At 40.0% G+C, this 24,182-nt stretch overlaps 1 protein-coding gene across 2 annotated transcripts; it reads right to left on the bottom strand.

The window, feature by feature from the left end:
- Window positions 1-525: 525 nt before the first annotated feature.
- Window positions 526-21,947, bottom strand: tent5ba (terminal nucleotidyltransferase 5ba). 2 transcript variants are annotated; one of them, XM_046360984.1, is made up of 2 exons: window positions 21,900-21,947; window positions 526-2,648 (listed from the first exon to the last, which is right to left on the bottom strand). In XM_046360984.1, exons 1-2 carry the CDS (start codon window positions 21,915-21,917, stop codon window positions 1,617-1,619), a joined length of 1,050 nt encoding a protein of 349 aa, XP_046216940.1. In that variant the 5' UTR covers window positions 21,918-21,947; the 3' UTR covers window positions 526-1,616. The 2 variants fall into 2 exon arrangements, with proteins under 2 accessions (XP_046216940.1, XP_046216939.1); XM_046360983.1 differs by lacking the exon at window positions 21,900-21,947 and adding an exon at window positions 21,242-21,863.
- Between the last annotated feature and the right edge of the window lie 2,235 nt (window positions 21,948-24,182).

The following is a 24,182-nucleotide window of genomic DNA, read 5'->3' as shown; positions in this document are numbered from 1 at the left end:
GCAACATGGGTGGGAGAACAAACCAGCCTTTGTCAAAGCTTTAGTATCACACCAGAGGCCATTGTGCTTCAGAAAGGCCTTCTTATGGTTCATGTCCTCAGATTGTAATGGATCTTACAAACCCAGTTTAAGAAGTGGCACTCACTCAACAGACACTATGTTTTTCCACAGGCTAATTCCTGGAACTGGTCTGGGTTGTCTTTGTTGTCAGTATGTCATCAAGATAATCATAGCTGGACAGCTGCATTTTTGTTGTTATCTAGAGCAACTTACAGTCCCCACAGTTTCTATGGTGTAGAAATCCTATCCCTTTATGGGTAGTTAAACAGATGACAGGATCCATAAACTAGGAGATTGAGCTATTTTATTGTTAGGTTAAATTTTAAATACCAAAATAGCTCAAACAATAAAATAGCTCAATCTCCTAGTTTATGGATCCTGTCATCTGTTGTACATGCATCTTTAACTACCTAACAATACCAAAATAGCTCAACTATTCTCAGACTAAAACTCTCAGACACTAAGAAAGCTTAACCAAGTTTATTCTTCCCAGAGGATCAATACAGCTGCATTAGACAAAAACATTTTCACACAAGCACTGATATTTACACAAGCACTCCTACACATCTGTACAAACATCGTTCTTTACTGCTAGGCAGGACACTAGTGATACGGGCCATAAACTTTTATTTCTCACTTAATGTGACCTGACCTGACCTGACCTCAACCCCCCTCCATCACTAATCCATGGCTCTCTCCCCTTATCAATGCCTGCCACATGTAAATCGCTTCCCTGAACTCAACACATTCCAAGCTTAATTGCACACACTATATACATTCCTCCTATATCCATTCCCTTCTGGTGTACACTCTCTGAACCTCAGCACTCCCTCAGTGACATGAATAAGTATATTTCATATTCTTAGAACCCAACGGTATCAAGGCCTTTCTTTCCCATTTACACAGGCTATGCTTATAATACACATATTTCAGAATTTTCAAAACACGAGGATAGGGATTTTTAAAATTGTATTTATTTAAATCGCGTGAAGATGAATGTCTCTGTCCCTGAAAAGAGATTTGGAGTAATCTAGGCAACACAAACCCCTAAAAAAAGAAACACAGCTCTCACTTTACAGAGGCGTTTTTGTAAATTGCTCAGATCATTTTAGGCACTTGGAATCACAATAATCCCTTCTGTTCTGAACAAAATACATATTTGGTCCTGTAACTGTTGTTTAAAAAATAAGTCAACTGAAGCAGCAGTCTGAAAATAAAGCTTCATAGTTTGTTTCTTCCAAAATAAATGTTTTTATTTTCTTATTTTAAAAAATCTATGATTTCGTTCTCACTTAAGGAACTACTTCAACATTCTTGCTACATGTGAAAAGGACCGTCAGCATTAACAAACGTGTGAGGAAAAATACAATTGTTGAGAGAAGATTGGCTAAAATCATACAGCAGTAAAGGATCGTTTCAGTCAAGTCACATTTCCATTTGCTTAGTTTATTTATTTATTTTTAAAGACAGAGCAATGCTGCCATTCTGCAGCTCCAACCCAATGGAGAGAAACATTGGATGCCACATCCACCTCTGCCCTGCACATGCTTGTTAGCTCAGTTACAGTGCAGCCAAGTATGGTGAGAGTTACTGTAGTGAACTAGCGGTGGCTGTGGCTGCACATGTGCTATGTAGTAATTGCTGAAGTTGATGTCATGCACGTAGGGTGCGGGCTGGTAGAAGCAGGTGACGTTGGTCACCGTGGGGATGGCATTCTGCTCAGCCAGCACCTGTAGCGCCAACATAGAGATGAGGCTGAGCGTCTGGCGCCGCTCATGGCCCATCAGACACACAGTGCTTTCATTCACCACCTGGTGCAGAGTCATCAGGCACTCATAGCGCTTGTGCTCCATGCCGGCAAAGTGGTTCTGCAGGTAGGCCTCCAACTTACGCTGCTGCTCGCAGATGTCAGAGAAGTCGATGAAGAAGCGCGAGCACATGTAGCGCTGCAGAGCCTTCATCTCGGTTTCACAGATGGGCCTGAACCCCTGTGCCAGCAAGTGGCAGTACTTAAGTAGCCCCCCGCCTCGGATCTCCTCGGGGCTGCGCGTGGCAATGATCCGCTGACACAGATGACCCATGGCACCCTCAAAGTCCCCATACACACTCTCCCCAATCACGGTGGGGTGGAAGCTCTCGGACATGGCCGTCTGTGAGCAGTGGTCAAACAGCAGCAGCGCATCCAAGCCAATCTGGAAGGAGTCCACGCTGAATTCAAACTGCCGCCTGAGAGAGTCCACAAACTTGAGCTCCACATTCTTGCCCGTGTTGTTGGACAGTGAGATGAGGCTCCAGCGGTCTGTGTCGTTGCATACTTTCACCAGTTTCTGCACGTAGGCCTCTTTAAGGGTCAGCGGCGAGATGCGCTCCTTTCTGACCCCCGCTGGTAGGAAGTCCAATAGGCAGTCCATTACCACGTCCTTGACTAGCCGGAAAGCCTGGTCGTCCTTCAGAGACACACCGAAGATCAGGTCCAGGTCCTTGTAGCCCATGCCAGTGTCCTGGTAGAGCACGTGGCTGGCTGCAGAGCCGTTCAGCCGCACGTCTCGTACTGACACACCCCTCTCCTCCAGCCGCGCCCGCACCACCTGGGTAAGGGAGACAGAGTATGTATTAGACATACGCTCAAACGCTTTTCATTTTTATGTTTAATTAAAAAAATACATTTCTGAAGTAATATAAATGTAATTGGTTATGTCCAAAGGCACTCCTTGCCCATACAGGACAGACATGCCTTTCCCTTGTGGAACATTTGCTGACTTTGGTGCCAGACCACCTGCCTCCTCCTTGCCAACATTATTCAACCAAAGAACACACACACACACACACACAAACCTGCAAAGACTCAAGTAAACATCTTGAGACATTTCTCAATAAGTTCCAACATGGGCCTCTGGAAAAGTCAATAGGCTGTGTAAGCACTAGGCAGAGATCAATACACTGCTCACGAAAGTACATTTAATCATCACCGCCATCAGTTTGAATGGAAACTAACAGGCCCAGAAGGATAGCAGAAGGACTACTCACTGAGGATCTGACTCACTGTCTGGGTCATGCCTGTTTCACAAGGGCCATGTTCAGTAGGAACAAAATTAAATAAGAAAAACAAATTTTCAGTTTCCATTGCAAAACTTTCAAACGCTTTCTGTTGCATGCTTTAATGAACACAACCCAGACGGCAGCAGTTAGTGCTATATGATTTATACCCCTGCACTGCGATTCACACCGGTAGTAAGTGCTTGCCTTAGCATAGGCCCTAGTGGAGCAGACAATGAGAAAATCTTGCTCCAATCTCCACAACCGTTGGGTCAAAGGTTTCACTTTCAGAGGCACGGTGATCTGCAGGACCAGTTCAGCAAAGAGGCTGCCACAATCATCTGTGAAGAGGATGTCCCAAGTCTGACATCCCTGGGTCTGTGCTCCATAGTTAGATAGTGGTAGGAATGGCACGCTAACAGACACTGGCAGTCACACTGAGAAAGTGTGTCTAGAAGACCTCAGGAAATACAAAGATGTGGCACTAACAGCACACTAAAGCTAAACTCAATCCACTTGGTGGGTTGGCACCATTAAAATGCACAGTTCGTGCATGTAAAGGAAACATGTAATTTACTCTTAAAATCCAAAGAGCTCTTTCGGTTAAGAGTCAGTTTAACTTGCATTTGAAAGTGATCACAGCTTTCAGTCAGAATCCTCAACACTCTCAAAAAGGCTTTAGCACAGGCAGATATGCAAGCTAGACGCTAGGAAATGTGTAGCCTACATTTCACCAATTAAAAAAATTGATGGTAGAACATGGTAGGCTGTACTACCATGTTCAACCATACATTTTTTAAACTTATTTTGCATGTAACAATATGCAGTAAAATGCAATGGAATACAGAGAAACTTTTCATTTAAGAATTAATCATTTTAGCTAATGTTTATAAAAAGCCCACACACTGATAGGTACACGGCCCATCTGTAAATAGCCCATCCAATCTACCTACCTCATCCCCAATGTTTTTCTAATTTACTTTTTTGCTCTTTTGCACAACATTATTTCTAATTACACATCATCATCTGCACATCTATCACTCCAGTGTTAGTTTACTAAATTGCAATTACTTCACCACTATGGCCTATTTATTGCCTTACCTCATCACGCCGTTTGAACACACTGTATATAGACTTTTTTTCTATTGTGTTTTTGACTGTAATGCTTGTTTATTCCATGCGTAACGCTGTGTTGATGTTTGTGTCACACTGCTTTGCTTTATCTTGGCCAGGTCACAGTTGTAAATGAGAGAAAAAAACAACTTAAATATCAAAGAGCAAACGATCTTAAATACAACTGGAAACTGGACTAACCTATTGTACAGATCCTACACATATTATATCTCAAGTACTTGCATCACACTTTAGCAAAACACCTCTCCAACTCTTACCTCCCTACCTCCTCCCATTGCAGCCTTCAAATCTCCTCGTCCAGACAGATTAGTGTCAGTCTGACAGTAATTAACACTCTCATCATGTCCATCAGATCATAAGCTGCCTCTAATTATACATAAAGGGTTAGGCTGCAGACAGACAAAGGCCTTCAGTTTCATTCAACAGTGCACCCCTAAGCGCATAGACATACATCATGGGCCCTACAGCAAAGACAGACATGATTGGTATGTATATAATTAAAGGTAATTGAATGGTGTGGGTCACCGTAATGCCAAATGATACTAAATTCTTAGTAACTTTTTGATCAGTAGCCTTATATTGCTTTCTGCAACAATGTAGCAGTGTCCAGTCAGATTACAGTTATCAATTGGACAGGGACTACAGATGCTGTGAAACGAGACAAAGCTAGACTCAACACTTAATAATGCATTCAGAAATGTTTCATACACATTGACTTCATACCCTAGATCTTGTCGGGTTACAGCTTGAATTAAAATGAATTAATATCATCTTTTTCTCACCCATTTATTGAAAATGTAATACAGAAAGCAAATGTACATACAGTTGTTAGTGTAATTTAATTATGCCAATGTGCATTCAATAATTGAAAACCCTTAATCTATTTTATGAGAATTTGTAAGATTCTTGTTTGCATAAAATAGATGGAGACCAGTCTTTTCAATAATAGGTAACAGAATTTATTCTCTGAGCGCGCTGTCACTTTACCATGAGCAACAGTTTATATACAAATCATGACGTCATTTCATTGCTTTAACAGAATCCCCTCCTCTCGACTGGGACAAAGTGAGGTGAAAGGTTCATTCTAACTTACTAACACACTCCCAGGTAACTTTTGACCCCTCAACATTATCGAACAACACTGAGCTGACAGTTCTAATTAACAGCAAACTTAGGAATGCACTCTGTCTAAAAACCCCAGAGCTCAGTTCCGTAGGTTCAACCACAGGCTAACGACCTTGTGTTTACACAGTCCACAACCCATTCGTTTCTTCCTAGTTGGAATGGTGTTCATTAACTTTAATTATTCCTTGTCCGTGTCTCACAATCCCTTCTTATGAACTCATATTGTTAATCAGATATAATAAAACAGAGTATAAGTTTTACTTATTTACAGTTCCATTTAAAATGATTTGTTCAGTCATTTAATCATACCTTTCCCAACAACAGTACCAGTAAAAAATTTGGGCACTGTCACGCCCTGGTTGAAGTATTTTGTGTTTTTCTTCATGTATTTGGTCAGGCCAGGGTGTGACATGGGTTTTTGTATGTGGTGTGTAGCTTAGTGGGGTTGTAGCTTAGTGGGGTGTTCTAGGAAAGTCTATGGCTGTCTGAAGTGGTTCTCAATCAGAGGCAGGTGGTTATAGTTGTCTCTGATTGGGAACCATTTTTAGGCAGCCATATTCTTTGGTTGTATTGTGGGTGATTGTCCTGAGTGTCTTGATGTCCTTGTTAGATGACACATGTATAGGCTGTTTTGGTTTTCGTTTCGTTTATTGTTTTGTAGTGTTCGTGTTTAGTCGTGTTTTACGTTTGGTTAAATAAACATGGATCGAAATCGACACGCTGCAGTTTGGTCCGACTCTCCTTCACCATTAGAAAACCGTAACAGGCACCTACTCATTCCAGGGTTTTTCTTTATTTTTTACTATTTTCTACATTGAAGAATAATAGTGAAGTCATCAAATCTATGAAATAACACATATGGAATCATGTAATAACTAAAACTTGTAGTAACCCAAACATTTTGGCGTTTAAGTATAACTTTTTTGGTCAGAGTGCGTGTGTGTTTCAACTATTTAAGACTACTAGAATGCTTAAAAGGCCGCTAAAATGTTAAAATATCCCTATCCTTTTTTGGCAAGGAGGATATCGGTATCAGCCAAAAATGTCATATCGGTGCATCCCTAGTCACAAACTTGAAACATGACATTTGCATACATTCAATAAGATTTGCAGAATTATTACAAGTCCATTTACAACTATTAATATTCTGCTGTGAATCAAAAACACACTTGCAGATTTATCTGCACACACTTATCACGTTACCAAGAGATTCATAAGCTTATAGAAAGTTTTGTACGTTTGTATAAAAAGATTTGCAGTATTGCTGCAACCATTGGCCTGGATTGTTCCATCAATCAAATCTAAGGAAGTAGCTTGAAGAGGAGAAGTCATGTCTACAAAGTAACGGCAATTTGTTTAACAATGGTACATTTCAGATTAAATTGATAGCAGCTAATTTTTATATATATTTTATTTTATTTCACCTTTATTAGAGATAAGAGTTCTGTCAAATGTAAATCATGTAGCGACGTGAGTCATGACCGTGTCTTATATCGGCTGAAAACTTAAATTCTTGTTAATATAACTGCACTATCCAATTCAGGGTAGCTATTACTGCGAACAAATTCCATGCTATTGTTTGAGGAGAGCTCCTAACAACAAAACACTTTTTTCACAGCGACAGGTTTGATAAATTCACCTCTGAAGTTGAAATGTGTACTTACATTCTAAAATCTTTCTCTGATTTATCATCCCAAGGGTCCCAGAAATAACATGAAGTTTCGTTTTGTTAGATAAAATCAATTTTCAGATCAATAAGGCATGCACGATCGATTTTGTATTTCCACTCATTCAATTTGCAAAGAAAGGAATCTGAAAATTTAACCCTAAACGTTGTTTCAACCAGTCAAATTACATATTTTTCCTAGAACGTAACCAGACTTCACTATATCATTAGGAGAGTAGTAATCCTATAGGACACCAAATTTGGTCAGAGAGCGACGCCTAATGACACAGGCGGTCTTCACTTGATTGACTAACTTTGTCAAATAAGCACCATTCAGGGTCAAACAAAGCTAGTTAGATAGCCAATGAGCTGGGCTTTGCGGTATTATGCGGAAACCCCGTATCTGTCGCAAAATGTTGCTGCTGACCTTTGACAGCAAGCCTTTTCCTTTTAGACAAAAATTGCAAGAATATGGAGAGTTGAAGTTTTGAAAACTGGGTGTTTTGCTAATGTTGAACTTACAATATGGCTATTAATACTACAAAAGCTAAATCAAAGTCTAAGTATACAGATTTGACAACATTCTTGCAGACAAATGTAATGTAAATGTGGCCTTCACGATTAGCCCAAATGTACCTGGGTGACTTCACTCTAAATGTCAAGTAGCTTGTTCCTACTTCAAGTTATCAGTCTGAAACTTTGCACATACACTGCTGCCCTCTTGTGGACACCATCAGAATTACAACCAGAGTGATGGCTAGATTTGGGACCTTTCTGTTGCATTTCAAAGATGGTTGTAGGGGGAAAAAAAGTTTTTTTTTTCATTGTATATTCTTCTACCAGATCTATTGTGTTATATTCTCCCACATTCAATTTACACATCCACAAACTTCAAAGTGTTTCCTTTCAAATGGTACCAAGACAGGCAGTTAGAATTAATATGTCATTTTAGGCTAAATTTTTTAAAAAGGGGGGCTATCCCGATTAACCAGTTAGACAGTTTACAACTGTGACCTGGCCAAGATAAAGCAAAGCAGTGCAACAACAACAGAGTTAAACATGGGATAAACAAACGTATAGTAAAGAACACAATAGAAAATAATCTGTATACCGTGTGTGCAAATGAAGTAAGAAGGTAAGGCCATAGTGGCGAAGTAATTACAATTAACACTGAAGTGATAGATGTGCAAGTAGAAATGTTGGTGTGTAAAAAAAGCACAAAAACAAATATGGGATGAGATAAGTAGTTGGTTGGATGGGCTATTTACAGATGGGCTGTGTACAGCTGCAGTGATCGGTAAGCTGCTCTGACAGCTGATGCTTAAAGTTAGTGAGGGAGATATAAGTCTCCAACTTCAGTGATTTTTGCAATTCAATCCAGTCAATGGCAGCAGAGAACTGTAAGGAAAGGCTGCCAAATGAGGTGTTGGCTTTGGGGATGACCAGTGAAATATACCTGCTGGAGTGCGTGTTACAGGTGGGTGTTGCTATGGTGACCAGTGAGCTGAGATAAGGCGGAGCTTTATCTAGCAAAGACTTAAAGATGACCTTGAGCCAGTGGGTTTGGCGACGAATATGAAGCGAGCACCAGCCAACGAGAGCATACAGGTCGTAGTGGTGGGTAGTATATGGGGCTTTGGTGACAAAATGGATGGCACTGTGATAGAATGAATCCAAATGGCTGAGTAGAGTGTTGGAGACAATTTTGTAAATAACATCGCCAAAGTCAAGGATCAGTAGGATAGTCAGTTTTACGAGGGTATGTTTGGCAGCATGAGTGAAGGAGGTTTTGTTGAGAAATAGAAAGCCAATTCCAGATTTTATTTTGGATTGGAGATGCTTAATATGAGTCTGGAAGGAGAGTTTACAGTCTAGCGGGACACCTATAGTTAGTCGGAAGTTTACATACACTTAGGTCGGAGTCATTAAAACTCGTTTTTCAACCACTCCACAAATTTCTTGTTAACAAACTATAGTTCTGGCAAGTCGGTTTGGCCATCTACTTAGTGCGTGACACAAGTCATTTTTCCAACAATTGTTTATAGACAGATTATTTCATTTATAATTCACTGTATCACAATTCCAGTGGGTCAGAAGTTTACATACACTAAGATGATTGTGCCTTTTCAACAGCTTTGGAAGGTTCCAGAAAATTGTGTCACGGCTTTAGAAGGTTCTGATTGACATCGTTTGAGTCAATTGGAGGTGTACCTGTGAATGCATTTCAAGGCCTACCTTCAAACTCAGTGCCTCTTTGCTTCACATCATGGGAAAATCAAAAGAAAATCAGCCAAAAACTCAGAAAAAATATTGTAGACCTCCACAAGTCTGGTTCATCCTTGGGAGCAGTTTTCAAATGCCCGAAGGTACCACATTCATCTGTACAAACAATAGTACGCAAGTATTAACACCGTGGGACCACGCAGCCGTTATACCTATCAGGAAGGAGACACATTCTATTTCCTAGAGATGAACATACTTTGGTACCAAATGTGCAAATGAACCCCAGAACAACAGCAAAGGACAGTGTGAAGATGCTAGAGTAAACAGGTACTAAAGTATCTAAATCCACAGTCAAACGAGTCCTATATCGACATAACCTGAAAGGCCGCTCAGCAACGAAGAAGCGAGTGCTCCAAAACAGCCATAAAAAAGCCAGACTACAGTTTGCAACTGCACATGGGGACAAAGATCATACTTTTTGGAGAAATTTCCTCTGGTTTGATGAAACAAAAATAGAACTGTTTGGCCATAATGACCATTGTTATGTTTGGAGGGAACAGGGGGATGCTTGCAAGCTGAAGAACACCATCCCAACCATGAAGCACAGGGGTGGCAGCATCATGTTGTGGGGGTGTTTTGCTGCAGGAGGGACTGGTGCATCATGAGGAAGGACAATTATGTGGATATATTGAAGCAACATCTCAAGACATCAGTCAGGTTAAAGCTTGATCGCAAATGGACAGTGATAAGCATACAAAGTTGTGGCAAAATGGCTTATGGATAACCAAGTCAAGGTATTGGAGTGGCCATCAAAAAGCGTGTGCCTCTCAAGGAGGCCTACAAACGAGACTCAGTTACACCAGCTCTGTCAGGAGGAACGGGCCAAAATTCACCCAACTTATTGTGGGAAGTTTGTGGAAGGCTACCCGAAACGTTTGACCCAAGTTAAAAATTTTAAGGCAATGCTACCAAATTCTAATTGAGTGTATGGGAACTTCTGACCAACTGGGAATGTGATGAAAGAAATAAAACCTGAAATAAATAACTACTATTATTCTGACATTTCACATTTTTTAAATAAAGTGGTGATCCTAACTGACCTAAGACAGGGAATTTTTACAAGGATTAAATGTCAGGAGTTGCGAAAAACTGAGTTTAAATGTATTTGGCTAAGGTGTATGTAAACTTCCGACTTCAACTGTAGGTATTTATAGTTGTCCACATATTCTAAGTCAGAACCATCCAGAGTAATGATGCTAGTCGGGCGGGAGGGTTGCAGAGCATGTTTTACTAGCATTTGGAGGCCACGGAAGGAGTGTTGTATGGCATTGAAGCTCGTTTGGAGGTTTGGTAACACAGTGTCCAAAGAAGTGTAATGACATTCATCCTAGCATTACTATCAACTGGCTAGCTTAAAATCAGGAAGCTTTAAATGAGAGGAGAAAACAAATATAATATTTGCTAGTTAACAATCTTAAACATAATTTTCCTTATCGTCATTTCCGGTCACAACTTGTAAACTTGTTTACGTGCTGCTGTGCGGTTTGTTGCTAACGTTTCTTTGCTACCTGCCAACTTTAATTTTTTTTAAATTACCGTTTAATATTATTTTATTTTTCTCCCTCGCTCAACTTTTATCATTCAACTTTTTCACCCCGGACACTTTGTCTGGACATGGTTCTACATGACCTCCACCACCCGAAGCTAACGAGTAACATTAACATTATGCTTTCTAAATGCAGTCGCTGTACTCATAATATACAGGAGAACGATCACCTTATGGCGAGGAAACCCAGCTTCAGACGCAATCGTTTAGGCAAGGGTAATTTAAGTGTAGGAAAGGGTCATTTAAGTGTAGGAAGTAATGAAACAGCGTCTGTGCCACCAATAAGTACAGATGGTAGCATAAATCCTCTTGCACGGTCCCCGCTGCTGGACAATTTTCTCATGGCTTCTGGAAGGAAATACTGTAGGAATGCTTAACCGGTGTCACTCATTCAGCCGACAGAAACATTCAACCCATTAAGCAACGAGTCGGAGTCAGAGTCCGAGTCTTCTCTGGTCTCTCCTCCACCCATTACCGGGTCTGAGACGCCGAAGCCTCCCACCATTAGCTCTGACAAATTGAACACCCTAGTCATTACCCGAGAACACCCTAGTTCATTACCCATAGTATTAGACTTAAAAAATAATAATCAAGCGCTCATACTCTTTACCAGGGGTTAGGGCTACCGACGTTAAGGCTAATCTGAAGATTGTGCTGGCTAAGGCTAAAACTGGTGAGTGTAGAGAGTATAGGGATATTGTTATCCACGTAGGCACCAACGACGTTAGGATGAAAGAGTCAGAGGTCACCAAGCGCAATATAGCTTCAGCATGTAAATCAGATAGAAAGATCAGCATCGAGTAATTGTCTCTGGCCCCCTCCCAGTTAGGGGGAGTGATGAGCTCTACAGCAGTCTCAACTCAATCGCTGGTTGAAAACTTTTCTGCCCCTCCCACAAGATAGAATTTGTAGATAATTGGCACTCTTCCCGGGACTCACCCACAAACAGGAACAAGCCTGGCTTGATGAGGAGTGAGACTCCATCCTAGCTGGAGGGGTGCTCTCATCTGATCTATGAATGTAGTGCCCTGTCTAACTCAACTAGCTCCACAATAAGATATGGTACAGGCCAGGCAGCAGGCTGTTAGCCACCCTGCCATCTTAGTAGAGTCTGCCACTAGCATAGTCAGCTCAGCTATCCCCATTGAGACTGTGTCTATGCCTCGATCTAGGATGGGCAAAACTAAACATGGCAGTGTTCGCCTTAGCAATCTCACTGGAATAAAGACGACCTCCATTTCTGTCATTATTGAAAAAGATTGTGAAATCTCACATCTCAAAATAGGGCTACTTAATGTTAGATCCCTCACTTCCAAGGCAGTTACAGTCAATTAACTCATCACTGATCATAATATTGATGTGATTGGCCTGACTGAAACATGGCTTAAGCCTGATGAATTTAGTGTTAAATTAGGCCTCTCCTCCTGGTTACACTAGTGACCATATCCCCTGCGCATCCCGCAAAATGCGGAGGTGTTGCTAACATTTACGATAGCAAATTTCAATTAACAAAGAAAAAAAAGTGTGTTTTCATCTTTTGAGCTTCTAGTCATGAAATCTATGCAGCCTACTCAATCACTTTTTATAGCTACTGTTTACAGGCCTACTGGGCCGTATACAGCGTTCCTCACTGACTTGCCTTAATTCCTATCGGAACTTGTAGTCATGGCATATTCAAATATAAAAAAATACATATTTTGGTGACTTTAATATTCACATGGAAAAGTCCACAGACACACTCCAAAAGGCTTTTGGAGCGATCATCGACTCAGTGGGCTTTGTCCAACATGTCTCCGGACCTACTCACTGCCACAGTCATACTCTGGACCTAGTTTTGTCCCGTAGAATAAATATTGTGTATCTTAATGTTTTTACTCATAATCCTAGACTATCGGACCACCATTTTATTACTTCTGCAATCACAACAAATAATCTGCTCAGACCCCAACCAAGGATCATCAAAAGTCATGCTATAAATTCCCAGACAACCCAAAGATTCCTTGATGCTCTTCCAGACTCCCTCTGCCTACCCAAGGACATTGGACTACAACAATCTGTTAACCACCTTACTGAGGAACTCAATTTAACCTTGCGTAATACCCTAGATGCAGTCACAACCCCTTAAAACAACATTTGTCATAAGAAACTGGTATACAGAGAATACCCAAGCTCTGAAGCAAGCTTCCAGAAAAATGTAACAGAAATGGCGCTACACCAAACTAGAAGTCTTCCGACTAGCTTGGAAAGACCGATACTGCATGGTACTAAGAGCTCTAACCCTAATCCTTAATTGAGGAGAATGAGAACAATCCTAAATGTATTTTTGATACTATCGCAAAGCTAACTAAAAAGCAGCAATCCCCAAACTTCCACTTCAGCAGTGATAAATTAATGAAATTCTTTGACGAAAATATCATGATCATTAGAATTACGGACTCCTCTTTAAATCTGCGTATTTCTCCAAAACTCGGTTGTCCTGAGTCTGCACAACACTGCCAGGGCCTAGGATCAAGGGAGACACTCAAGTTTTTTAATACTATATCTCAACACATTCATGAAAATACTCTTGGCCTCTACACCTTCAAGCTGCATACTGGACCCTATTCCAACTAAACTACTGAAAGAGCTGCTTCCTGTGCTTGGCCCGCCTATGTTGAATATAATAAATGGCTCTCTATCCACCGGATGTGTACCAAACTCATTTAAAGTGGCAGTAATAAAGCCTCTTGAAAAATCAAACCTTGAGTCATGACCTGATTGCAGTTCGGCGTCGTAACTGACTTCAGTAGAAAAATGTTAACCTTTGAACGTCACTGGATAAGTGTGCTCTTCATCGATGAATCCCGGTTTCAACAGTATCGGGAAGATGGCAGACCGCGTGGATGGCATTGTGTGGGCGAGCGGTTTGCTGATGTCAACGTTGTGAACAGAGTTCCCCATGGAGGGGTTATGGTATGGGGAGGTATAAGCTACGGACAATGAACGCAATTTATCGATGGCCATTTTAATTCACAGAGATACCGTGATTGTGGTCCTTCTGTAGCTCAGTTGGTAGAGCATGGCGCTTGTAACGCCAGGGTAGTGGGTTCGATCCCCGGGACCACCCATACGTAGAATGTATGCACACATGACTGTAAGTCGCTTTGGATAAAAGCGTCTGCTAAATGGCATATATTATTATTATATATTATGAGATCCTGAGGCCCATTGTCGTGCCATTCACCCGCCTCCAACACCTAATGTTTCAGCATGATAATACACAAGGATCTGTGCACAATTCCTGGAAGTTGAAAATGTCCCAGTTCTTACAGGAGATGGAGCACACTGCATGAGGCAAATGGGGGTCACACAAGATACTGACTGGTTTTCTGATCCACGCCCCTAGCTTTTTTTAAAGGTATTCTATATATGACCAAAATATACATAGCTGTATTCCCAGAGTCATGTGAAATCCATAGATTAGGCCCTAATGAATGCATTTAAATTGACTGATTTCCTTATACGAACTGTAACTCAGTAAAATCTTAAATTGTTGCATTTACATTTTCCTTCAGTTTACAAGATATGCCATATGAGGAGTATGCACCATAAACATGTCTACTCATGGAGGAACTCCCTATCAAAGAGACTCCGAGGGTTTGGCAGGAGGCCCTGGGTCAATGGGAGGTCAAGGGTGAGAGACTGAAGACTCAGGGGGAAGTGAGATACAACTTGAACCACAGAGTAAGGCTGCCTTCAAACCAAAATGCATGTCCAATGCAGCTGTCTGGTCGGGAAAAACACTGTTCTACGTTTTTAATTGGCTGAACGAGAGTCTTTCCAACTTTTCTGATGGACAGCACAACAAACCTCTCCCCAACTGACCCCTCCCTTTGAACTAGAGGTCGACCGATTATGATTTTTCAACGCCGATGCCGATTATTGGAGGACCCCAAAAAAAACGATACCGATTAATCGGACGATTTTGTTAATTTATTTGTAATAATGATATAACAATACTGAATGAACACTTATTTTAACTTAACATAATACATCAATAAAAATTTAGCCTCAAATCAATAAATAATGAAACATGTTCAATTTGGTTTAAATAATGCAAAAACAAAGTGTTGGAGAAGAAAGTAAAAGTGCAATATGTGCCATGTAAAAAAGCTAACGTTTAAGTTCCTTGCTCAGAACATAAGAAAGCTGGTGGTTCCTTTTAACATGAGACTTCAATATACCAAGGTAAGAGGTTTCAGGTTGAGGTTAATATAGTATTTGTATTTCATAGGCACTTTAGTATTGCCAGTGTAACAGTATAGCTTCCGTCCCTCTCCTCGCCCCTACCTGGGCTCGAACCAGGAACACATCGACAACAGCCACCCTCGAAGCATTGTTAACCATCACTCCACAAAAGCAGAGCAAGGGAAACAACTACTCCAAGTCTCAGAGCGAGTGACGTTTGAAACGCTATTAGCGAGCACCCCGCAAACTAGCTAGCCACTTCACATCGGTTACACCAGCGTAATCTCGGGAGTTGATAGGCTTGAAGTCATAAGTAGTTCAATGCTTGAAGCACAGCGAAGAGCTGCTGGCAAAACACACAAAAGTGCTGTTTGAATGAATGCTTACGAGCCTGCTGCTGCCTACCATCGCTCAGTCAGACTGTTCTATCAAATCATAGACTTAATTATAACATAATAACACAGAAATACGAGCCTTTGATCATTAATATGGTCGAATCCGGAAACTATCATTTCGAAAACAAAACTTTTATTATTTCATTGAAATAGGGAACCGTTCCATATTTTATCTAACGGGTGGCATCCATAAGTCTAAATATTGCACAACCTTCAATGTTTTGTCATAATTACGTTAAATTCTGGCAAATTAGTTCGCAACGAGCCAGGCGGCCCAAACTGTTGCAACTGTTCCAAACTGTTGTAATTATGATATACTCTGACTCTGCGTGCAATGAACGCAAGAGAAGTGACACAATTTCAACTGGTTAATTGAAGTGTGTCTGCTAACCTGTATTTCTTTTAGCTAGATATGCAGGTTTAAAAATACATACTTCTGTGTATTGATTTTAAGAAAGGCGTTGGTGTTTATGCTTAGGTACAGTCATGCAACGATTGTGCTTTTTTCACAAATGCGCTTTTGTTAAATCATCCCCCATATGGCGAAGTCGGCTGTCTTTGTTAGGAAGAAATTGTCTTCACACAGTTCGCAACGAGCCAGGCGGCCTAAACTGCTGCATATACCCTGACTCTGTTGCAAGAGAAGTGACACAATTTACCTAGTTAAAATACATTCATGTTAGCAGGCAATATTAACTAAATATGCAGGTTTAAAAATATATACTTGTGTATTGATTTTAAGAAAGGCATTGATGTTTATGCTTAGGTACACGTTGGAGCAACGACAGACCTTTTTCGCGAATGCGCACCCCCTCGATTATATGCAACGCAGAACAAACTAGATAAACTAGTAATATCGTCAACCATGTGTAGTTAACTAGTGATTATGATAGATTTATTGTCTTTTATAAGATAAGTTTAATGCTAGCTAGCAATTTACCTTGGCTTACTGCATTCGCGTAACAGGCAGGCTCCTCATGGAGTACAATGAGAGTCAGGTGGTTAGAGCATTGGACTAGTTAATCTAAGGTTGCAAGATTGAATCACTGAGCTGACAAGGTAAGAATCTGTCGTTCTGCCCCTGAACAAGGCAGTTAACCCACCGTTCCTAGGCGGTCATTGAAAATAAGAATGTGTTATTAACTGACTTGCCTAGTTAGATATATTTTTTTACACCATATATATATATATATATATATATATATATATAAAAAAAAACATATATATATATATATATATATAAATATATATTAAAAAAATTAAAACATATATATATATATATAAAAAAAAATATATATATATATATAAATATATATATATATATATATATATAAAAATATATATATACAAATATATTTTTTTTATATGCCAAATCGGTGTCCAAAAACACCGATTTCCGATTGTCATGAATACTTGAAATCGGCATTAATTAATCGGCCATTCCGATTAATCGGCCGACCTCTACTTTGAACGCCATTGGGATGCCGTGTCTTTTACGCATCCATGTGTCTGATTGGAAGGCACCCTTGTAGTCCTCAATAATCAATGTAAATGTTAACTCGCTCTTTCAATTGCATTCAGTACCTCTATCTATATTCTATATTCTCTATATTACTAGGACCTCCAGAACATTCTGACCAACTACCTGCGATCTCTCCAGATCAGAGAAGTATGCACTCTGTAAACCTCCTTCGCTATGTCCGTCTGTGTGATGACATATAGATTATTATCTTAGGTGTGACTGGTTGGATTGGATTTACTGTACTCACTCCAAAACTCATACTAATGTGTGTCCATCCCCTTATATCCAGGTGTGTCTGGAACTCTAGAGCAGCACATCAAAAAGACCTGCCATCCTGTTGTCAGCAGACAGTTCCCGGAGAAAGGATGCAACTATTAAGCTTTTTAACAGCTAAATTTGGGGATGATCACCAAACAAAGTTTTGTATAAACTACTCATGTTCATTTTCAAGTTTTTACAAAACAATAAATTTTTCATAGCCGGTTCTAATATAAGTTATTCACATTCTTAATAATTACTATGGTAACTTAAACATCAAACAACATGCATACTTTCTCCATCAAGACTTGGTGCTTAGGACTCTAAAAGGTCTAAACTCAATGAAAGTCTCATGTCCAGGGTGAAAACATTTTTAGTCATGTATTTAAGACACAGGTGTATCAACTAAAATGTTTTTATCCCAGACAAGCCTGGGGGGGTGCCATAATAAAGTCCAAAAAACACAAACTATTTTAAAAAACATAAAATCAAGCTGATCTTCAGAGACTCATTCATGTTTGTTATTACACTTTTCTTCAGAAGAGGCTTATAGAGTCAAATGTGAAGTTTTTGTTTGAACAGAATTGAAGTGTGTCTAGTTTATTGGTAACTAATTTCAGCAAGCAAATGGGGTTGTTATGAAAGTCAGGCTGGGAAGATGACATATGGTTCCCACTAATCCTGGGGAACACCCTGTATGGAACAGCACCTGCATAGTCAATCAAGCATTTATCATAAAGGTTGAAAATATCCACTACCACATCCAGAAATCCTGGATTATTTAATCATGACTAACTACATAACTGTCAGTCAAATCAATATGTTAATTGTTAAACCAGCTGGCATGATCTTTCAATTACATAACCACCATCCATCCCATGCATAAGAACATGTCTGATGTAGAGGGGGACATTAATGAAAACCAGCAGATGGGGGCTGGAGATCGAGTTACAGCAGGGAGATACTGGTACTGGCCAGTCCAGATTATTTAACATGGTTAGTCTCATTGAGATAAAATCAATTTTTCAAGAGAGACCTGGACAGATAGCAGCACCACCTTGGTAGACACAACACAAGGCACTGTCTGGTTCCCCCAGATATCAGGGAGCATCAACTGTCTGTAGTTGCTTGGAATCTGGATGGTATACCCATAGAAAAAGAATCTCAATATAGTTCTGTGGATATAACGTTAATTTAAGTAAATTAGTTTAACATTTTGTGGTTTGAGATAGGTGTATGACCTAGGGGATATTTCAGGGACTCTGGCCAATAAGGGAACCTTTGAAATCAGAAGCCCAACTACCACTCAGGGGTCCTAAAACTATCAAAAGCACAAGATCTCTAACATTGGAGGCTCCTCAGAGGAGGAAGGGGAGGACCATCCTCCTCAGTCAATTTCATAAAAATGTAAATGGTAAATCATTTAAAAAGTGATCCTTTTTAGATAAGATTATACTAAATATAATCACGTCACCAAATAATTAAAACACTATTTTGCAAAGAAGGTCTACAGTAGCCTCAACAGCACTCTGTAGGGTAGCACCATGATATAGCCGGAGTACAGCCATCTTCTGTCCTCCTCTGGGTACATTGACTTCAATACTAAGCCAAGGAGGCTCATGGTTCTCAACCCCTTCCATAGACTTACACTGTAATTATGACAACTTTCGGATGACGTCCTCCAGCATGAACTGATATGTTGTCCAATCAAGTATCAGAGATTGAATCTAGTACTGAAAGCATAAACTACAGCTAGCTAGCACTGTAGTGTATAGAATGTGGTGAGTAGTTGACTCAAATAGAGAGAAAGATAATAATTGAACAAATTAATTTCTTCCAAAATTAAGGAGAAGCAAGAGAGAAATAGAGAAAGATTATTTTTTTCCACTTTCAGTTTCACTTACTTAGCAAATGCAGCTAGCTAGTTAAGGCTACTGAAACACCCTGCTCATACAGAATGATACTATGTTAGTTAGCTGGCTATGACTTTCCAACATAACAGTGGAACTCTTCCAAGTCAAGGTAAGCTTTTGGTATTACTAACTTATTGCCACCAGGGCCTGCCGGTGTAACTGCTTTCTGACTGTACACTGTACCGGGTTTAATATCATGTTAGTTCTATTAGCTATGCTGACTATGAATATGCTGACTATGATGTCACTTTAGCTAATATGGTGACAACAATGTAGGCTGTGTGTAGCAGTTCAGCTTGGAAAGGTTTTTTCACCTGATCCCATACAGCTGTGTGTTGTGCATTGAAGGCCACAAGCGAAGGGAAGAGGTGAGAGGAGTAGAGCGCATAGATGCGACGAGGAAGACAAAGTGGCTGCTATGAAAGTGAACTGTGTTTCAGGGTGTATTCATTCCGCTGATTCTGTTGAAAAAGTTTCTTAAACGGAAGCAAACGGAACAAAACGGGGATAACATACCTGAATTTGTCCAATAGAAACTCTTGTTTGCAACTGTTGGACTAATGATTACACACTATATAAGCTAGATGCAGGCAAGAGTGTGCACGACGGTATTTCATTTCATTGTCTGTCCATGTGTCACTGTCTGTGACCTCAAATTTCTCTCTTGACCTGTGTGCACCTACGTTGTAAACTTTTATTTATAGGCTAGGTTGTAGCAACCTTGTGATGGGTATAGAGAAAATTTGAGTATCAAGTAGTAGCCTAAACCTATCGCTGTTACATTGAACTGGGTGAATGGAATACGAATGAGAGTCATCCAATATGCTGTAATATGCTCATGAAAACAAAAATCGTCCTCCCTTATCTTAATTGGCATTGACCGCCACTGTTCTCTAATGATACAAAATGACCGAGCCTTCTGCCACCGTCAATTGGAAAGGTATTGTCAATATGCATATCAGAAAAGTGGAGTATATCAAAACTCCCATCTGGACGGATATTAGAAACAGACCCATAATGGTGCAAGACACTTCCAGTCAAATGTGACTCATCGGTGGTAATTAATATACTATGGTGACTGATGACAAAGGGATTTGATGACAACATAAACTGTAGCAGCAAGGTAAATTAAGCGACCTGTTTTGCTAACTAACTGTATGAATCAGGCTACTTTTCTTTAAATACAGTTACAGAAATAAATTGTTGCAAAGAGTTACCGGAATGGCTATTGTTAATGGGTTAACACCTACTGAAGCTCACTACTGACAGAGTGGAAGTCAACAGTAAAGGTCCTATATGGGGCAGGGTTGGAGTTCAGCTCACTCTTTGACCTGAACTAGAGAATGACTATTGCTACAGTGAAGTATGATATGTATGATAGGCATCAGTTTGGTCGCAGACTAGACGTAACATGCATAGTACATTTAAATCCGAGGTACTCAACCTGGTATGATAAGTAACCAAACGTAACATATGGCAAAAACTAATGTTGGGTGGTTGGTCGGGGTGGATAGTGGGCATATAAATGCAAACGTCGAGCAACCCTAAGGTTGCGAGTGCAAATCTTATCACGGACAACTTCAGCATTTTAGCAACTTGAGCTACTTACTACTTTTTAGCTACTTTGCATGTTAACTAACCCTTCCCTTACCATTTTGGCTAACCCTAAATTTAACCCTAACCCCTAGCCTAACTGATGTTAGCCATCTAGCTAGAATTCGTAATATCATAAGCTTCGCAAATTCGTAACATATTGTACTTTAAAAAAAAATTGTATCATACAAAATGAGTGATGGACATCCACAAATTAATGCATACCATACGAAAGGTAACACACCATACTAAATGAGTATCTCGGATTGACATATACAGAATACAACATCCTCTGTGACCAGGTCGGTCAGAGACATGGCTCCATCACTCAATAGAATATAGGCGAATAGACTACTTTAATATGCCATAGGGCATTTTTTTTGCAACAAAGCACATGCATACTAACAGTACATCACAAAACATGAAGCGATTCAGAGTAGACAGCATATACTCAGTATGGAAGTTGTGGCGCACGCGCTTTACCTGAACGATCTGCCGGGGTTGTAGAGAGAGTGTAGGGAAATTTCCGCGGCCGTGAATCGGGATTGCTTCTCTAAGAATTGAGTTCAAACGACGCACCTGATCCCAAGACAGTACACAGAACCGCCTACTCTGATCCGACGTATCGCTTGACATGGCGATGTGGCACTGAACAGAGTTTAAAAATATATTGGAATGAATGCGGTAGTCTAATCTTGCTGTATCACTCCCGGATCAATCGGTTGAGGTGTGCGTTTTAAAAATGCAGCGGGGAATAATGAATGGATGAGTTTGGTCAAAGTGGTAAATTCCAATAGCCTACAAATGTTCAGTATCCGTTTCCTCATTCAGCAAAGTAATGAAGATGTGATTGCTGTCAGATACTTGAAGTTTGAAATGCAAGACACACTTAACTCTTTATCCACAGATGTTAAACTGATCAGTCACAAGTTTGCAGCGAATCGTTATCCAAAAAGATCACCCAAGGTCTATAAAGGCTCCTCATTTGCATAGAGGCTCTGATTTTTTTTGTTCACTCATTAATTATCAAGACCTTGCCTTGTTGCGAGTGCCACCAGTCAGTGCAGAGAAAATGTTTGGTTTGGCACAACCTGTGTACTAGTGACGCATTTCCAGAGCCTCCACCCCTTTCCATACTCACTGATATCCTCCAAGACATTGGGCGAGTTCGACATTGAGAGCAATAGAGTATTTTTGAAGGCACTAACTCCGCCATGGTTAGTTGGACAAATGCATTTATGTAAGGTTTTTGGATAAACGCAGAAAACAAGGTTTGTTGTAAACACAGGCTGAGGAGATATGCGATAATCTTCATCAGCTAATGTCACTGTTTCTTAATTTTGTAAGTATTAATGTAATAAAAAAGCACATAAAGCACATAAAAGGCTTCATAATTCACAAAGGTCATGTTAACGGACTGATATTATCTCATAGAACAAAACGTATAAGTGCTCCTAAACCTGTGTTAACCTCAGATCTTATGTTTGGCATTTAATTAACACAAAACCCTATTCTTTCCCCATTCATTTCCACCATATGAATCGCTGAACAAACCAGAGGTAACTAATTTCCGTTTTTTAAGGACTAAAAGCTGGCAAACTCTATTGCAGCTGACATTAAACTCGAGTCAAGACCGACTAATCTACAAATCAACTTGCATCATAAATAACGAGTCAGTAGATCAGATACCATTTACAATAAAATAAGTTTTTGTTCACTTACAATCATTAATAAGCTACCATCCTTCTAAACATATGTCAAATTGTTTAGTTGGCAATGACTTAGAGTTCTACATAGATTATGGTCATCATACAGTGCATTTGGAAAGTATTGAGACCCCTTGACTTTTTCCACATTTCATTACAGCCTTATTCTATAAAAGTTATGAAAATTATTATTATTTATTTATTCAATCTACACACAATATCCCACAATGACAAAGCAAAAACAGGTTTAAAAAAAAATGTATTAAAAACAAAAAGCAGAAATATCACATTTACATAAAGTATTCACACTTTACTCAGTACTTTGTTGAAGCACCTTTGACAGTGATTATAGCCTCAAGTCTTCTAAAAGGCATCATGCTACAAGCTTGGCACACCTGTATTTGGGAGTTTCTCCCATTATATAGCGTCACTGCACTGCTATTTTCAGATCTCTCCAGAGATGTTCGATCGGGTTCATGTCCAGGCTCTGGCTGGGCCACTCAAGGACATTCAAAAACTTGTCCCAAAGCCACTCCTGTGTTGTCTTGGCTGTGTGCTTAAGGTCATTGTCCTATTGGAAAGTGAACCTTCACCCCAGTCTGAGGTCCTGCTCGCTCTGGAGCAGGTTTTTCTCTGTAATTTACTCCGGTGGTCTCTAAACTTCTTCCATTTACGAATAATGAAGTGTGAACTGTGTTCTTGGGGACCTTCAATGGTGCGGAAATGTTTTGGTACTCTTCCCCAGATCTGTGCCTCAACACAATCCTGTCTCGGAGTTCTACAAACGATTCCTTTGATCTCATGGCTTGGTTTTTGCTCTGACATGCACTGTCAACTGTGGGACCTTATATATACAGCACCAGTCAAAAGCAGTCCCACTAAGCGCAATTGAGATGGTTTGGGATGAGTTGGACTGCAGAGTAAAGGAAAATCAGCCAACAAGTGCTCAGCATATGTGAGAACTCATTCAAGACGGTTGGAAAAGCATTCTAGGTGAAGCTGGTTGAGAGAATGCCAAGAAGGTGAAAAGCTGTCATCAAGGCAAAGGGTGGCTACTTAAACAAATCAACATATATTTTAGATTTGTTTAACACTTTTTTGGTTACTACATGATTCCATATGTGTTTTTTCATAGTTGTGATGTCTTCACTATTATTCTACAATTTAGAAAATAGTACAAACAAAGAAAAACCCTATAATGAGTAGGTGTGTCCAAACTGTTGACTGGTACTGTATATCTTTTTTTATTTGCAAAATAAAGTATTAGGTATTGTGAGGAAAAACATGTATTTAATACATTTGAGAATAAGGCTATAAAATGTGACAAAATGTGGCAAAAGTCAAGGGGTTTTTGAATACTTTCCGAATGCTGACTATTTGTCAAAAAGCATACCATAACAATAATATCACAAGCATATAGTTACTGTGTCATGTTTTGTCTTATATTGTCTTGTCATTTTGCTTTTCCTTCTGTTCGTTTTCCCCCTGCTGGTCTTTTTAGGTTCGTTCTCCTTTTTTCTCTCTCCCTCTCTCTCTCTCTTCTCTCTATCGTTCCGTTCCTGCTCCCAGCTGTTCCTATTCCCCTAATCAATCATTTAGTCTTCCCACACCTGTTCCCTATCTTTTCCCCTGATTAGAGTCCCTATTTCTCCCCTTGTTTTCCGTTTCTGTCCTGTCGGATCCTTGTATATTGTTCACCGTGCTGTGTCTTTGTATCG

The sequence above is a fragment of the Oncorhynchus gorbuscha genome, linkage group LG09 (genome assembly GCF_021184085.1).
Source record: "Oncorhynchus gorbuscha isolate QuinsamMale2020 ecotype Even-year linkage group LG09, OgorEven_v1.0, whole genome shotgun sequence".
Classification (NCBI taxonomy): domain Eukaryota; kingdom Metazoa; phylum Chordata; class Actinopteri; order Salmoniformes; family Salmonidae; genus Oncorhynchus; species Oncorhynchus gorbuscha.
Note: the sequence above shows the minus strand (reverse complement) of the source record. Positions and strands in the feature narration are given on the sequence as shown.

What these genes read in the sequence shown, in the direction of transcription:
- tent5ba (XM_046360983.1), bottom strand. Translation starts at nt 21,394, where the DNA reads ATGTCAAGCGATACGTCGGATCAGAGTAGGCGGTTCTGTGTACTGTCT. An exon ending in AACCCCGGCAGATCGTTCAG is followed by an intron (nt 2,649 to 21,241) that starts GTAAAGCGCGTG and finishes TCCCTTACCCAG; the next exon opens with GTGGTGCGGGCGCGGCTGGA.